General features: G+C 52.2%; 1 protein-coding gene across 1 annotated transcript in view; it reads left to right on the plus strand.

The window, feature by feature from the left end:
• The first annotated feature begins 12,678 nt into the window (after nucleotides 1–12,678).
• LOC309641329 (uncharacterized protein) overlaps nucleotides 12,679–17,686 on the plus strand; it is a 38,973-nt gene continuing 33,965 nt past the window's right edge. The window contains exons 1-2 of the mRNA XM_082421174.1: nucleotides 12,679–12,879; nucleotides 17,457–17,677. Coding sequence (XP_082277300.1) covers nucleotides 12,765–12,879; nucleotides 17,457–17,677 — 336 coding nt within the window. The 5' untranslated portion in view covers nucleotides 12,679–12,764. The remainder of the gene's footprint in view (nucleotides 12,880–17,456; nucleotides 17,678–17,686) is intronic.

Here is a 17,686-nt window from a genome sequence, read left to right on the forward strand (position 1 = left end):
GCTAACATGGTAGCCACTAGTCACATGGGGCTATTTAAATATAAATTAATTTAAAATTAAATAAAATTTAAAATTCAGTCCCTCAGTGACACTAGCCACATTTCAAGTGCTCAGTCACCACATGTGACTAATGGGTCCCATAATGGATGCAGATACAGAACATTTCCATCACCACAAAAGTTCTGTGGAACAGCACTATAGAATCTAGTCAGGTTTACAGTGTTGGCTCAACCACTTACTGGCTCAATGACCTGAAGAAAACTAACCTCTCTAAGCCCCAGTTCCTTTGTCTGTTAAAGGGGATATTAATAGTACCCACCTCATAGGGGGATTGAGAATATTAAAGCAAAACTTGCATGTTAAGTACTTAGTAGGCTGCCCAATGCCTGGTATATACATGTTAGCTATTTTTATTGTACTGATGATTAGGTATATGCGTGTAGTGACGCAAACATAGACAAGAGAAGCAAGTGCAGATGGGTAATTTATAAGATCATGCAAATGTGGGGTAACAGTGTTTCAATCCAAGAAGGCTTCCTGGAGGAGGAGACAAAAGCTCAAGGTTGAGAAGGAAAGAGGTACATTGGAGGGATATGAGGGTGAGGGTATCTGTTGGAGTCTGCTGCTGGTTAAAGGATGGCAATGTTCCTGTGGCAGGTGTCTAAGAGGCTTTTGTAGGGCCACGTGATGCTTGCCCTCTGGCAGAGGGACTGTGAACTGGGAAACACGGAAGGACAATTGCATGGAGTTGGGTGAAGCCAAGATGCTCAGATCTAATGAAAAGACAACTTGAGGAAACAATAAGGAAAATCAGATCAGTTTTCCCAGAGAACTTAGAAGAAGGCACAGTACTGAAAATTCTCTGGACAATAGACGGAACATAAAAGCCGGGGAGACTCTGGTTATATCCATCACGTGGGTTAGTACTTCGTGGTCTTAAAAACATAACAACAAGCTGATTCATAGACAGGGAAAAAGCCTCTGAGAGGTTAAGGGACCTGCCCTGGGTTATTCAGCTGGTAGGCAGAAGAGACAAAGCCCAAACCACAGCCCAGCTGTCCAGAGCCTCCGAGAGGGTGGGGTTGGCTGATGCTTAGGAGGTAGGGTGGGAAATGGGTTACCTAGAGCAGACGTAAAACTTCCTTCCCAGAGATCAGTGAGCAGGGGGGCAGGGGGTAGTGAGGTTGCTGCTTAGGGGCAAATTGAAGATGAGAAAACTTGGTGGAGGGGGCAAAGGAGAGGTCTCTTATTAGCCTGAAGGATCTGCTTCCCAGGCTGCGGGGCAGGGGCTGAGAAGAGAACAGTGACGCAACGTGAGGGTGCCATGGGGTGCAGGCACCGGCCTAGGCCTAGGCTGTCTGCCTCTACTGTTCTCTGTTCCTCCCCTCAGGGCCCCTGTTTGGCTTGGGCGAGACCATGAGGTAAAAGGAAGCACCCCGTCCCTTCATGGGACCTCTTAGGAGCAAAGCTGTGAGAAAGCAACCTCAGAAAGAATGAGGGGTGGTTCTGTTTTGTGCTGTTTTGAGTTCGGGTTTTGTTCGGACAGGGGTGGTTGCTTGATGGATTTGGGGTAGGGGGCACATGTGTAACAAACAGGAGAACAGTGCTACAGCAGCACATTTTCCCAGTCTGCTCTGGAGACCCACCTACAGCCCACCCCCTTGCTGGACCTCACTCCCAGAGCCCCTGCTCCGAACACCCATCCACTTCATCCTTCCCGCAGGAACGAAGAAGAAATCAACAGGCGCACGGCAGCGGAGAATGAGTCTGTGGTGCTCAAGAAGGTGAGGAGACAGGGATGCTCTGTCCTGCCTCCAGGCCCAGGCGGCCCCTTCCGGGAGTGACAGCTGCCACTTAAGCCAGCGGCCCTGTATACAAGGCTTTATTTAGTTTGCGCAGCCAATCTTGGAAGCAGGTTCTACTTTAGAAGTGAGAAAACTCAGGTTTGTGGAGGTTAAATAAGTTGCCACAGGTTACCCAGACAACCAGAAGCGAGTCAGTATCCAGGGCACCCAAGTCCGAGCTGTAAATCCCGACACCAGCCCCCTCCGCCACGTGGGTCCAGTGCAGGGAAAGGGGAAGCAAAATGGGCCTTGTGATGAGCTGGGTCTGTAGGATCTCAAGTTGGGCTCAGGGATGGGTGTAGGACAGGGACCAGCTCCAGGAGTTGTGGACCTTTCTGCTGGGCGGGGATGGGCGGAGGAAGGAAGAGAATCAGCCCCGGAGCTAATCTGGAGAAGGAGGAAGAAGGGAGAAGCAGTGCGTGAAGGCGAGGAAGGGACAGAGTGTGAGGAGGAGGGGAATCCTAGGAGCAGGCTGGGAAAGTCCAGAGGCAGGGGGGCCCAAGGGCCAAGGATGGGCCAGGTTGTCCTCACAGCATGGAGGTGACATGGGAGGTCTTTCCACGTGGCACCAGCTGATGAGCAGGTGGGCGTTTCCTGAGAGCCCTGGTGCACACAGAGTTTGGATCCCCCTTGCGTTCCACTCCATCTATAGCTTGGGATAGAGAAGCACTCTACTCCGTGGGAGCTGAAGTTCTCCAGCCTAACTCGCAGACAGAGCGGCCAGCTAGCCCAGGAAGGGTGAGACTCAGAGTGACAGCATGTTCTGTGCCCAGAACATGGACGCCACCTACATGAACAAGGTGGAGCTGGAGGCCAAGGTGGAAGCCTTAATGGACCAGATCAACTTCCTGAGGGTTTTCTACGCCACGGTAAGTGGGGCTGATTGCTCCCCGCTTCTGGAGAGGAGCTCAGAGCACAGAGGCTGCCAGCCCCTTCCCTGGTCTCCTCTCTGACGCTCGCTGCATGCCTGAGTTAGAATTGACGGGGCGGACGCTGCTTCCCCTACCAAGGGAGAATGTGAGGTTTCCCAGGGCAGCTGGTGGGTCAGACGATGTGAAAAGTTCGAGCATGTTCTGTTGGTCAGACAAATGAACTGCCTGTCACTCGTGGTTTCCCTAGAACTATCTGAACAACCTGGCTCACCCAGCCCAGCTCAGATTTACCTGCTACTCTTCCTAGAGCGGCTGCAGGATGATGCAATTACTCACATCAAGTGGCACCTAGTGAGCCCTCGGGTGCTTCTGGAAGCACACAGCATAATTAACTGGCTCTCCTGAAGATGCATTTTGTTGTGTGCCTCTATAAGCCCAACACTGAGCTCAGGGCTTCAGGTACAGTGCTGGGCAAACACAATCAAGGACCTAAGTTCTTGGAGCTTCCATTACAGTGGAGGAGGTGGGCAGCACGGAGAGAATCACTACACCATTTTGGGGGGATGGAGAAATTGACAACAGGGGGACAGTGGCAGGCAGATGGTGTAGGATAATCTGTAAGGACTGACGATCCAGAAATGCTCAGAGGAGGCCCAGGTAGCTGGAGTAGAGTGAGTGAGCTGGGGAGATGGGACACCCTTCAAAATATTACCAACTCCACTGTTCATACCAGAATGGAATCATGTAATCAAGAACCCAAAATTTCTCCGCGGCCTGGGGCTACATTGTGTAAGAGTTCAGAGCCAGATTCCTTCCACATCTGCCTCATTTCAGACCATATTAGAATTACTGTCCCAAACAGAAATGTCCTGATGACGATGGGGAGGGAGGGAGGGAGGCTCACGTGAGGGTGTGGGCAAGGCAGCTGGGCCCCAGATCCTGCAACAGACACACCAGGGGAAGGAACCCAATGAGCTTGTATCAGAACTGCCCTGGGAAATAGTCCTCCCCCAGAGAATCCTCCAGGCTCAAGAGTTTTCTCTTTCCTTTGAGCTAGCCATGACATCTCTCTTCTGGAAAGTTTTCTTTCCTTTTAACCCTGCCCTCTCCACCTTCTCCCTCACCCTCCCTCCCTTTTCGGTTCATCCTCTACCACCCTGTGTGTCTATCTCCCTGTCTCTGAAATGTCTATGGTGTGGATTTGCCTGTCCCCAACTCTGGCCAGAGCTGAAACTCTTTAAGGCCTTCCACCATATTCCCTGCCCACAGGGAAGTTCCAAGATAGCAGACCTGGAAGAAAGAGGGAGTTCTTCCTTTGTTCTTCCTTGCCCTGAGCTGGCATGAACTCAGCTCCTTGAAGGAAGCAGAGGTAGGGTGGGGGTGGAATAGCGGAGTGAGGGAGACACAGAGATCTTTTTGAGTGGCCTTCACAGGGTGGTTCCCCATTGAGTCCAAAGAGTTGTAAGCCCTCAAAACACCTGCCATGTATTCAAGACCAAAACTCACTCCAAAGGCAATACAGACTGGTTGCCATGCTGCTCAAAAGAAGACAGAGTTCATGATTTCAGAAAAAAGTCAGTCCCGTTCTGACGGCTCAAACCCTTCTGAACTTCCTGCTCCCTGTGCCTGCCTATTCCCTGAAATCGCTTCAGTAAAATGTCACGCAAGAGGGAAGAGATATGGGGATATGTGTATATGTATAACTGATTCACCTTGTTATAAAGCAGAAACTAACACACCATTGTAATGCAATTATACGCCAATAAAGATGTTAAAAAAAAAAAATGTCACCGAGCTCTCTAGGTCTTGACTGAGTCTGTGTCCTAACCCACGCTCAGAGGGCAACCTTGGAAATGGAGTTCTCTGGGAGCACGTTCCACGCGCCCACAATGCTTACTCCAGGGCAGAATGAGAGTCGCCTTCCCCGGACACCATGCAACAGGACCTCCACCCCGCCTCTGCTTCCCACCATCCCCCACGGTCTCTTGTTACACCCCTTACCTCCCCAAGCCCCAGTCTTCCCTCCCCAGCCCTCTGGGACCCAAAGTCAAGACAATGCGAAAGGGGACAGAGTGAAATGTCACAGTTAGACTGAGAATTGCCATGAACAAGAAATGTTTGAGTTCCAGTCTCCTAATCTAGACGTGGGAAAGCCGAGAAACAGAGCAGACACTATGCATATTGGCGGTAGACCCCTGATTCTTAACCCAGACTCCTCCCCACCAGAGCAGTAGAGCACGGTGACATCAGAAAGGATGGGACTGGATCCCAGCCTATCCCGGACAAGTTGTGTGGCTTGGGAGTTTTACTTAACCACTCTGCTCCTCACTTTTCTTATCTGTAAAATAGAAACTGCATCATGGTGTCATCACAAGAATTAAATGAGATAATGGATGTAGAGCTCAGGGTGGTCCCAACACATAGTAAGCACCCAATAAATGTAACTATTATCGTTGACTTGATTTTGATCTGGAAAAAGGTCACAGTGTGGAAGGGAAAGACCAGTCGGCCACAGTGGTTTCACTGATGGGACTGATGGAAAGGCGAGGCGTTTCAAGCATCTCCAAAGAGCTGTGACCTGGGTGCTGGGGAGAAAGCCTGTATCCTGCTTCCACCTGAACAATTCCTGAGGGCAACAACCATCCCCAGAGATGTCCTCGGCCCAGAGCAGGCTCTGTCTACCTCAGGGAGGCTCAGGATGGGGTGTGGAGACAGGGAAAGGAACCCTGACTTAATGGCTGACAACAGTACGTATTTTGGGGGCCAGTTGGAGGATGGAGGGAACAAAAAGTGCCCACCTAACTGAGAAGTTATCTTGAAACCAAAAAACGAGGCAGGCGGCTCCATTTAATCAATGGATCAGTTTATTACAGGGTAACTTACAGGGTGGGATTGGGTAGACAACGATCTGGAAGCATTTGCACCTGCACTCCACATCACCAAGGGGCCATCGGGACAATTTTAGAGTTAATTTGGGGTACAGAGGTAGGTGCTTGGAAACAGGACGTGCATTCTTAAGTCAAGGTTTATGAATGGGTAACTAGTCTTGTGGGTGCCGGGAATATGTCAGGGAAGATTGTCATCATTGCTTGGGGACCAACAGAGCATAGGGGCCACCTGTTCCTAATGATTATTAAACAATATCTGTTAACTACAAAGCCCTTGATGACAGAGAAGTAATTTACTGCACAGTACAGCCCTAGGTGGGGTCAGGGGAAGGACTGGAGGAGCTGTATGGGCCAAGATGGCGTCAAATACGCTAACAGCTATCCAGGGCCCCAAAGAGTCTCGGGGAAGCATCCACTCCTCTCCCTTCCTCAAGCACAAGGCATCTCCTCTTGAGTCCCCTGCAGCCTTTTTTCGACTAACCAGGCCCTGGAGACAACAGTCACATGTCTGGAACCTTCTATCTCAGAAGCCCTAGAGGGACAGTGGCTAGGTAGCTGAGCCAGAGCCAGGACTCCGCCTGGCCTGAGGAGGCCAGGGCCCCGCCTGCTGAGGGAGGCTTCTCTCACGCCAAAAGCCTCCCTCCCTGGGGGCTTCTAGGACCAGCTCAGAGCCCGTGGAGGGCACTTGGGTCTGGAGCATGCGCAGAAAAACATAGAAACAGCCTTGGGGGAATAGAGCATCCTCAAGCACATGTAACTTGGCCTCTAATCCCGGAGCAGCCAGATAGATAACTCATGCCCCGCCCCTCCCCCGACCCCAGGAAAGGGCATAAGGTCCCAACTCTCCCTTTCCTTGAGGCCGAGCCACTGAACACGCCAAACATATCTGTCTGGTTGGCCCCTTTCATCGCCCGCATAAACGAGGAAGACGGACAAATAGGATTTTTATGAGACCCACGAGCATTGACCATTGGCTCCTGCCCTTTGCTCTTTGCTACCCTAGTTACCCACCTTGGTACTCAGCAGCTGCCAATATGCCAAGCTCATAAACCTGATTTCGTGGTGATTTGGGGTTTGGCCCAGCTCAGCCCTCCCTCCCCGACCAGACAAAAGGGTAGAGGCTGAGATGTCCTGTAACTCGCGCCCCCGCCCTCCTGCCAGGGCCCCGTCTCCCTGCTTCTCTCTCCCTCCGTGTCGTGCCACTCCTTCCAGCAGGGCTGCAGATGTGGTAGCCGGAGCTTCAGCTCTTGCTCGGCCATCCCTCCCCCCACCCGGATGGTCACCCACTACGCAGTGAGCAAGGGACCATGCCGGCCCATGGGCCGCGGAGGCCTCTGCGCCCTGGGCTGCCTCGGCTCCCGGATCCTGTGCAACGTGGGCTTTGGGAGGCCCCGGGTCACCTCCAGGTGTGGCCTGCCTGGCTTCGGGTACCGCGTAGGTGCCGCCTGCGAGCCTTCTGTCTGCATCCCCCCCACCCCCGTCACCATCAGTGAGAGCCTGCTGGTCCCACTCGAGCTGGAGATCGATCTGACCGTGCAGAGGGTGAAGAGGGACGAGAAGGAGCAGGTCAAGTGCCTCAATAACCGCTTTGCGTGCTTCATCAACAAGGTAGGAGGGTGGGCGCAGGGGACCAGGGCCATGGGAGGCAGAAAGCACCCTGTGGCTGCCCCAGGAGCAGGGAGAGACAGACGGCAGAGTAGCCATGGTGGATCCCTTGGCCTCTCCTGTGCTCCACGACCCCTAATCACTGAAAGCTGGTTAGATCAGGCTCAGCACTAGATATTTCTGCTTGCTTGTCCTTTTTTTAATATGTCATCTGTCTCTGGATATTATCTGATAAAATCACCAAGGGGCCCTGAGGTCAGACTACAAGAAGAACTTCCAAATCAATGATAGATACTGAAAGGGCAAACCAAGGAAGCAGAGGCCTGCCCTTCCTGATGAGGGTTTAACGAAAGAGCCGTCTTCTGAGGGCATGAGCTGGGGCGAGACCCTTGGGCCTGGAGGCAGGGGTGGGCACTGTGACCCTGGAATTTGCCATCAGCTTAGGCCTGAGATGAGGAGAAGGTGGGGCAGTCAGAGCTAGGGATACAAAGTTGCAGTGACCAAAGTCTTACATCTGTCAACCCCCGAGCCTCAGCTCTGAAAAGCTTCAGGGAAGGGTGATGTGCTGCCTTTGGAAGGCGCTGGACTGGCCTGTCACCTCAGCTGCTTCTGGGCCTGTCCCTAAACCCCAGGGAGGCTCTTGCGGTCAGGATACATGCCAAGGGCTGAGCTGGTGTTTCTGGTGACCCCAAGTTTAGGGCAAAGAGTCCTGAACTGGCAGTCAGGAGACCTGGACCCTTGTGCTGGCTCCACTCCTGACTGTTACCCTGAGGCCCTCTGCAAACCACTCGCCTCCCAGCCTCAGGGACCCTGCTGCCCAGTGGGGTAGGGGGCAAAAATGGATTGGGAGAATTAAAGGAACTAATATATGCAAAATGCTCCCAAAAGGAACTTGTTTTAGTAAATGGGAACTGTTAGACTTACAGTTTTATTTTGAAAGGTCATTAAGTTCTGGTTGTAAACTCATCCTAACAATGTGGGCCCTGATTGTCAGCTACGTCACACCACCTTCTATGAGGCTGAGAGCCTCCTGGTAATGGGGCCGTTGAGGGCAACATTACTTCCTCTGCCGTTTTCTTGAGAGATGGTGCACAAGATGCAAAATCCAGGGCGAGGACCAGAGACTGTGTGTGCCCTGCCAGTGACTAACTTAGCTGGGTGACCACAGCCAACTCACTCAGCTTCTCCTAACCTCGGTTTCCAAGCCACAAAAATAAAGGATTGGGCCAGCAGCTCTCCACATTACTGTGACAGGGACATGTTTTGGACTCAGCCACTAGGATGGCACAGAGTAGCACCAAGTGTTAGCACCAAGCCTTTGCGCTTTGTCCCCTGAGTGCCCCTGGGCTGTAATTGAAGAAACCCCAATTCCCAGTATACTCACCAGCTTACATTAGTATGAAGACGTACAAAGGTCTCCCCATAAGATCCCAAGTAGGAGCTTTCAGCAGCAAAGTAAGGCTTGAAGGGCTGGGATGGCTCGACCCAGGTTACCGGGCTCATGGGAGGAAAGCAGGGCTGGAAGGAAGACCTGTCCCAGGCCTCTTGGGAAAGCCCTCTTTCCTTTACAGCATGTGACCCTGGGTGGGAGGTGGGGTCTTATGAGCCACCCCAGGCAGGGGAGACACACAGACACAGCAGCAGCGTGTTGGGAGTGGGAGCACAGATGGATTCCACTGCCCCCACCAGCACTTACTCTCGCCAGCCATGGCCCCCAGGGTCCCCGCACCCCCATAACATTCTGTTCTTGGCTGTAGGTCTGGTTCCTAGAGCAGAAGAACAAGCTGCTGGAGACCAAGTGGAACTTCATGCAGCAACAGAGGTGCTGCCAGAGAAACATCGAGCCCATCTTCGAAACCTACATCTGTGCCCTTCAGAAGCAGCTGGACTGTGTGACCAGGGACCAGGCCCGGCTAGAATCGGAGCTCTGCAGCCTCCAGGACATGCTGGAGGCCTACAAGAAAAAGTGAGTCTGCCCTGCTGCCACCCATCCGGGGGACCTAGGGCAAGTGACATAAACGATCTGGGCCTCAGTTTCCCCATCTATAAAATGGGAAGCTGAAAACTTAGTTCATTAGGTGGTAGCACAATCAGGTGGGATAATTCAGGCAGAGCATCTAGGATACTGCCTGTCTGGCACACGGCAGAAGCTCTGAGATTGCGGATTTGTCTTCATCTCCCTTCCCACTACGCTCTTCCTCTCTTCATGTGAAATAAGTTTTCTCCTGCCGTTCCCGGCGCTCCAGGGTTCTGCCCTACCACCTGCTCTGCCTTATCTTCCATCAGTCCCTTGGTAGATCCTGCACACTTCTCAGTCCCCAAACAGATCCCCAAACCCTCCTCCCTCCGAGCTTGGACTCCCACTGTTCCTTCTTCCTGATAAGCCCTTCTTGGGATTTCTTCGCAACATTTGGGCTAATACAATATATCCCATCCTGCCTCCTCCTGGTGCAACTAGAAGTCATCACCCCCAGTTGCTCCATCTCCCTGTCTCCCTCCCAGTTCTTTGTGGTGAAGGTTGTATAGCTGGCCCTCCCTGAGAACAGCTCCAGACCTGACTCACACACCAGAAGGTAGTGGATAAGCATGTGTTAATGAAGAACTCACAGGCTAGTAGATTCAGTGCTTCTTGCAAGAAGCTGAGGCCTAGATAAATTGCCTCATTGTCCTGGGTGGGTCTCTCATGCCAGCGGGGGAGGGTTGAAAGAGACACATCTCCATTGACAGTGTGAATATGCTAAGAGCAAGGATTTGGTGGAACGGAGCCACGTTGGGGACACACATGCTGCAGGTGTCAGCCACATGTCTCCTTGGGGCCAGACGCTGTGCTGGGCAGTGTGGGTGTGATAAAGTTGGGAAAGTCTGCCTCTTTCCCTCAAGATGCCCTGGTCCAGTCAGCACAGACCTCCACGCATGCACACCAACAGCTACAAGGTGGTACAAGGCATGAGGGGAGAGGAATCCCAAGAGAGCGAGAGAGCAGATGTGGCCCAGGAAGACTTCCTGGGGGAGGTGCCATTTTGCTCAGGGCCTTGAAGGACATGTTTCATTCCAGTTGTTTCTTATAAAAGAGGAGTCCAGAGTAGACCACAGAAAAGAAGATGGGACAGGAGCAGGTGACAAGGAAGGACCAGAGTGTGCAAGTGAGAGGGGGCAACTCAAGCAGACTGTGACAGGCGAGATGTGGTAAGGCCATGGGTGGGGTAAGGCCAGCCCTCTCAGCAGGAGCGATGCCTTTCTTGATGGATACAAGAAGGGCAGGGGACATGTTTTGCAGCTCAAGATGAAGACTTTTGATTTTAAAAGTGGGGCAATAGGAGAAGGATGAGACCAGATGGTATTTTAACAATAATAGCAAATACACAGTACCCTGTGCCAGGCACTCACGTGGTGCTTTGCAGACGTTAACTAGTGTGATATTTGTAACACAACAGCTCTGTGAGGCAGGACCAGTGTTATCCTCATTCTACAGATGATGAAACTGAGGCCCAGAGAGGCGCAGTCACTTACCCAAAGTCACATGACTAGCACAGGACAGAGCTGGGGTTGAAACCCAGGCGGCAGGCTCAGTGTCCAGAGCCTGCGCAGCGGCAGACTTATGCTGGAAAACGGAAGGACGGGCGTCAGGAAGCATGGGGAAGCTTTTAATGCATCGATGTCGCTCATCAAACTGAGTCATTCGGCCAGACTAAACCCCTGACCCTGATTCCGTTGCCTTCGGGGGCAGTGAGTGGGTGAGGAGCTCTTCGGGGGCAGTGAGTGGGTGAGGAGCTCCCTTGGAGCCTAGAGGAAATAGGCGGGCTGTCTCTGAGGATCTGATAAAGTGAGTAATTGCTACCTCTGCAAGTGAGCTGCAGGTAGAGGCCAGGCTCAGAACTCTCCTGGTGAGGAGGGGCATGGGGTCAGCTGGGATTTCAGTGACTACAGCCAACTCTCAGAATAACTCAGAAAAGACAGCTGTGCCAGCAACAGGCAGCCAACTCTTCACCGCCCTCCCAGAGGAAATGACTAGATGACGTAAGCTTCCTCAGCAGCAAGATAGAATAAAGGTAGATTTAAGAAGGACTTCCCAGAGAATGATTCGACACAGGAACAGGCTACTGGCCAGTGGCATGGAAGGTAAACTTGCAAAGTGACTAATGAGAGGCTATGATAAAAGTCGTCTGTGTTGAGTGGATGGAGAAGCCAGAGGTGTCCAGAGATGGGGCTGGACCTGGTGCCTCCCTAGGGCATTCAGACGGTGAGACACAGATTTGCCCCCAGAGGCTCCTACCCTCAGGCCTGATACCAACTCCCTTCCAAACCCCACAAGCCCAACTAAAACATTTTCCCCTGCCCATTCCACCAGATATGAAAAGGAGCTCTCCCTGCAGCCCTCTACTGAGAATGAGTTTGTTGCCTTGAGGAAGGTGAGGGAGGATGGCCCAGGGAGGGAGAAGGCCCCCTGAGCTGGCCCACTGGGCCTGGGGACGCTCAGCCCCTGGACCGTGTCCAAGTGTGCCTGCAGCCCGCCCACCCCGCAGACCCTGGTGCCAGCCCCACTGACCCTGGGAGGGAGGAAGGCCAGCCTCCGCCGCCCCTTGCAGAAGGGCAGGGAATGACCTGGCCTCCACCTCCCAACTCGTGTTAAGGGTTGTATTTACACCTGCCCAAGAAGCTGGAGATGTTGCAAATGCCAAATCAAAGCCAAAACAAAGACTCTGACTAAGACTCCCAGAGATGAAAATCATCTTGTTGATCCCTCACATAGATAGCGACGTATTTTCTGGCCTGAGGTCCACGGGGCGCTCTGAGGAATGCATTCAAGGCTCCTTTAACCCCATTCCCTTCAGATGCTTCCCCATCAGAATGCCAGGCCCAGGCATGGGGTCCTGGGGCTGGGGATCCCTCACTCCATCCTTGGCTTTGTCACCCCTTCCCTTCCACATGGGCCTAAGCGAGGAAAGGTGGGTCCCACACCCGCCACCTGCCACCACCTTGCCTGGGAGGTGGCCCAGCTGGCGGAGGGGTGGCCCCAGGTTACGACTGTCACTCCTCTGGCCGCAGGATATGGACACAGCCTTCCTGATAAAGGCTGACCTGGAGACCAACGTGGAGGTTCTGGTCCAGGAGATCGACTTCCTGAAAAGCTTATATGAGGAGGTACCCACAGGTGGTTAGCCAGGGGCCAGTTCTGTAGGGATGATGGGGTGGGAAAGCTCCTGCCCTGCGGGTACCTTTCAGGCTTAGAAGTGAGCAAGTGAAGACATCAGCATGGGACAGCTAGTACTCAGGCAGAGAGACTCCCAGAAGTCGGACGGCCCAGAGCGTGGCTCTTGGTCTCTGTGTAACTGGAGGGAGTGGACGAGGAGCAGGCTGGTGGCCGAAGGCCAGGACAGCTAGGCAAAGCCCGCGCAAATCTGCTGTGGGAAGGTCAGAGCTGGGTCTCCTCTTTCTTCCCCCCTCCCGCCCCCACTTTATCCTCAAAGAGCTCACCCGTTCTCACCCGGGGTCCCCACCCCCGGGAGATCAGCCTGCTGCAGTCTCAGATCTCAGAGACCTCCATCACTGTGAAGATGGACAAGAGCCAGGAGCTGGAGGTGGACGACATCGTTGCCCGGATCGAGGCCCAGTACGACGAAATCGCCAGCCGCAGCAAAGCCCAAGCAGAGGCCTGGGTACCAGAGCCGGGTGAGGCCCAGGCGGGGCCCAGGGGACCCCAGACCCACTATCCACCAGGAAGCGGGTGAGGAGAGACTGAGGGCCATGCCACGCCCAGCCCCCGTTGTTTCCGCCAGGCCTCAGGCCAGGTCCCCGCAGAGAGTGTGGGAGACCCCACAGACAGCCCAGGGCTGGCATCAGAGCTCCCCAGCTTTATTCAGCCACAGACTCGCTGGAAGTGCTCCCCTAAGTAGCATTCAAGGAATGCTAATTGGCAATGATGGCAAAAGGACTCTGGGCTTCCGGGCGTGGGAGGAGGCTGATGGCATGGGGTGGTTACTAATAGTGGAGCAGAAACCGTGATTCAGGTGGCCCCAGACTTAGGTAATTAGGGCCTTGCTGGGAGGGCAGTTGGTGTCCCTGAGGGCAATTTGATTTAACAAATATTATCATCTCAGTCTTACCCACCCTATCTGTGAAAGGCACCATTCATTATTCACTCACTCATTCATTCATTCATTCATTCATTTATTGAGCATCCATCGTTTGCCAAGCACCATTCTAGGTGCTGGAGGTCCAGCAGGGCACAGCAGAAACAATCCCTGCCTTCGTGTCACTTTCATTCCAGAGGCAGGGGCAGGGGCGGGACAGGCAAGACAAATAAGTACAGTGGATGTATGTTAGATGGACACGTGCTGTGGAGAAAATAAATCAGGGTGAAGCGTAGGGAGTATGGTGTGAATACGGTTTTCAACAGGGTGGCCAGGGAAGGAGGGCCTTACTGGGGTGTGTGGAACCATGAGAATACTAAGAGTCACACCATCCCCATCCTCAAGGAAATTACAGTCCACGGGAGAGAAACGTGTAACCAGCCAAACTGAAATACGAGGGAGCATGAAGTGACCGCTAAGGCCGAGCTGCAGGCTAAGGGAGTAGGATGATGACGGAAGTAACAAATTGTGTCTGGAAAGGCGGAGGCACTGGGATGTGGTCTGGATCTTGAAGGCCAAGTATGATTTCCATAAGCAGAGCATGCGGGAAGGGACGTCTGGCTGAGGGCCAGCATGAGCCAGGTCGGAGAAGCATGAAAGGAAGCACCACGAAGGAAATGCAGCTGGAGACACAGGGCCGGATCACAGCAGATCTGCAGAGCTGCACTGAGGCCTTTGGACTTTTTTCTGAAGGCAATGGGTACCAATCTCCAGGGAGTGTCCCAAGCAATGCTCTACCCTTTTTATGGAGATCCATGGTGATCAAGGTATCAAACCCTGGCCTGCAGTCAGCTCCCTGTGACTCAGTCTGTGGCTCACCCACGGCCGGGTTTTGCTCCGGCCGGCCCCTCCTCCAGTTGCTCTCCTGGGCCGTTCATCGGTCAGGTGGGCTCAGGGAAAATAACCTCAGTTTCCCATCCTCCTAAGTTAGAACCAGAAAGATAACTCTATTATTTAAAAATTGTATTTAGCTGTGAGGATCAGAAATCAATAGTAATAATAACACTTGAAACAAATTTGATTTTTACTTTTTTCTCAAATAATTTGAAAGTAAAGAAATAGACTGCCCACAGATGACTCTGGGGTTCTATGTTACCATCAGGAACACAGGCTCCTTCTAGCTTTCTATTCTGTCATTCTTAGCACAGTGCTTTAATCCTCATGGTTGCCCCATGTCCCAAGATGGCTGCGATACCACCAATCTCACATGTTCATTCCAAGCAGGCAGAAGAAGAGAGGGCAAAAGGAACATGACAACTGAGTCATCTCTGACTTTAAATAGCTTTCCTAGAAGCCCTACCCAGCAATGGCCGTGCACCTCGTTGATGAGAAAGCTGAGAAATATTCTCTTATCTGGGCTTCTGTTTGAAGAAGAGGAGAATGGATATTGATTGGGCAACTATAGGCTTTTTCACAATAACCAAAGAGAGTGACTTGTGCTTATCTTGCTTTGCATTTTCTATGCAAAACGCTCCCATCCATTATATGCGGAAAACATAAAGTTGGCTAATTTTTTAATCTATTAATGTAATCTATAACACACTATTCAGAAATTAGATTCAATGTGCAAAAGTTTTAAAAAAAGTGTTAAGCCAAGATAGGAAATATTGCATTTTGTTTTCAATTGTTTTGAAGGAGAATATACAAACATATTCACCCTGGCGGGGGCAGACATACTATATCCTCAGTCCTTGGTCTGTTAGGTACCCCAGGCTGAGCACAGAATCCCCTTCCAAGGTCCAGAGCAGGAATGGAGCAAAAAGGAGGGAAATCCCAGGGCAGAGAGAAAAGGACAAGACACAGAATCACTAAACAGAGAGAAGGGGAGTTTGGAGCTTAGAGGAGAATTTAATAAGCCTAAAGATTCAGGGCTGGAATATGAGAAAGGAATAAGGAGTAGCCCAGAAAAGGACCAGAAATGGATAAGGAATGGGGAACAGAACAAGTATAAGAATCCAAAAGCACCTGACCCAGGAAGTCAGGAGAGGAGACACGGGGGACAGTGGGAAAGGGGGCTGGGAGGGACCACAGTGTGGGTGCCCAGGTTCTGACCTCCCTATCCGGTAGTATGAGGAGCTGCGGCTGACAGCCGGGACCCACTGTGACAACCTCCGCAACTGCAAGAATGAGATTCTGGAAATAAACAAGCTGATCCAGTGGTTGCAGCAAGACATTGAGAACGTCAAAGCCCAGATGAGGCCATCAGAGGGTAACCCGCTGTCCGGTCTTGGTCACGATGGGTGGGTCCATCCTCCCTGGGGGCCCAGTTGAGGAGGGAATAAACTTGCGCTGTCTCCCACGAGAGGGAGCGAGCCCTTTCTACAGAAGAGCAGGCCCACAGCAGGATGAGCAGGCCCAGGGAACAGTGAGGCCCCCAGCAGAGGTTGGGCAACCTGCTTTCATCAAGATGGAATAGCAAGGGGCTTCCCTGGTGGCGCAGTGGTTAAGAATCTGCCTGCCAATTCAGGGGACACAGATTCGAGCCCTGGTCCGGGAAGATCCCACATGCTGCGGAGCAACTAAGCCCGTGCACCACAACTACTGAGCCTGCGTGCCACAACTGCTGAGGCCCACGTGCCTAGAGCCTGTGCTCCACAACAAGAGAAGCCACCGCAATGAGAAGCCCACACACTGCAACAAAGAGCAGCCCCTGCTCACCACAACTAGAGAAAGCCCGCGCGCAGCAACGAAGACTCTACACAGCCAAAAATAAATAAATAAAATAAAAACATTTTAAAAAAAGAAAAAGAGATGAAGTTTAAAAAAAAAAAAATGGAATAGCAAGGATGCTTCACCAGATGGGAGTATAGAAAAGATGTTCTCCAAGGCCCCTTCCAACCAAAGACTCTAATTCTATGATCCTGAAATTCAAGGTGACTCCACAGAGTTCATAAACTCAGACTCACTCTCTTCTCCTAGGCTAGTGAAGACCAGGCAGACACTTAAAATCTATTAGTCACAAAGAAATTGCTTGGCTTACCTAGAGGAAACTCACAGAACTCCTTGAGGTGTTATAGACAGGAGAACTGGTCCCCATCCCCCAGAGGAACCAGATGTCACAATCCTAGGATGAAAACTCACAGCAGATTTGAATCTGGCACATAACCATGACTGTAGGAAAAACTCGCTCTTCCTCCTGTGTCCCTCCTTTACCCTCCCACTATCACATTCACAACACTTTCTGATACCAGATATGGGGGAAGGGTGTTTCCTTACTAACCAGTTCTGCAACACCAGCTGGGTGTTCTACAACTTAACGCACTTCTGACACTACCTACCTGGAGATAGCATCAGGTCCCACAGGTTAGGGACTGCTCCCCAAGTCGCACAAGGCTGCCTCCAGTTCAGATGCTAATCACAAGTCCAGGTTATGCTTCTGACCAATCGGCTGTATATTGGAGGTCTCCGTGACCCCCCTCCTCAGGTTCGATTAATTTGCTGGAGTCGCTCACAAAACTCAGGAAAACAGATTCCTTTACATCTACCGGTTTATTATAAAAGCATATGATAAGGGATGCAGATGAACACCCAGGTGGGAGAGATGGAAAAGGCAAGGTATGGGGGAGGGGTGTGGAGCTTCCACGCCCTCTCCAGGCGTGCCATTCTCCCCACATCTCCACCTGGTCACCAGCCTGGAAGCTCTCTGAATCCTGTACTGTTGGGATTTTATGGAGGCTTCCTCTCAAAGGCGTGATCAATTATTACCTCCGTTCCCAGCCTCTCTCCCCTCTCGGGAGATTTGCGGGGTGGGCTGAAAATTCCCAGCTTCTCATCATGGCTTGGTCTTTCTGGTGACCAGCCCCCACCCAGGAGCCCACCTAGAGTCACCTTAATTAAGCAAAAGACGTTGCCAATACCCAGGAAATTCTAAGGAGTTTAGGGACTCTGTGTCAGAAACCAGGGTCAAAGACCAAATGTTAGAACAAAGGATGCTCTTAGTGTGCTTATCACTTAGGAAATTACAAGGTCTGGGGGAGTTCTGTCCAGAAACTGGGGGCAGAGACCAATATATATTGTTTCTAATTGTCTCACAACGACTGTGTTCTCTGTTCTTCTAAGAGTCAGCCCAGGGCTCCAGGGCGCCCCGTAATGCCTTTCTGTGCCCTCTCCTCCCAGCGCTGCAAACTGGAGGCTGCCATAGCCGAGGCAGAGCAGCAGGGCGAGGCGGCCCTCAACGATGCCCGCTGCAAGCTGGCGGGGCTGGAGGAGGCCCTGCAGAAGGCCAAGCAGGACATGGCCTGCCTGCTCAAGGAGTTCCAGGAGGTGATGAGCTCCAAGCTGGGCCTGGACATCGAGATCGCCACCTACAGGCACCTGCTGGAGGGCGAGGAGCACAGGTAAGTCAA

Source organism: Balaenoptera physalus (genome assembly GCF_965194825.1).
Source record: "Balaenoptera physalus genome assembly, chromosome: 13".
Classification (NCBI taxonomy): domain Eukaryota; kingdom Metazoa; phylum Chordata; class Mammalia; order Artiodactyla; family Balaenopteridae; genus Balaenoptera; species Balaenoptera physalus.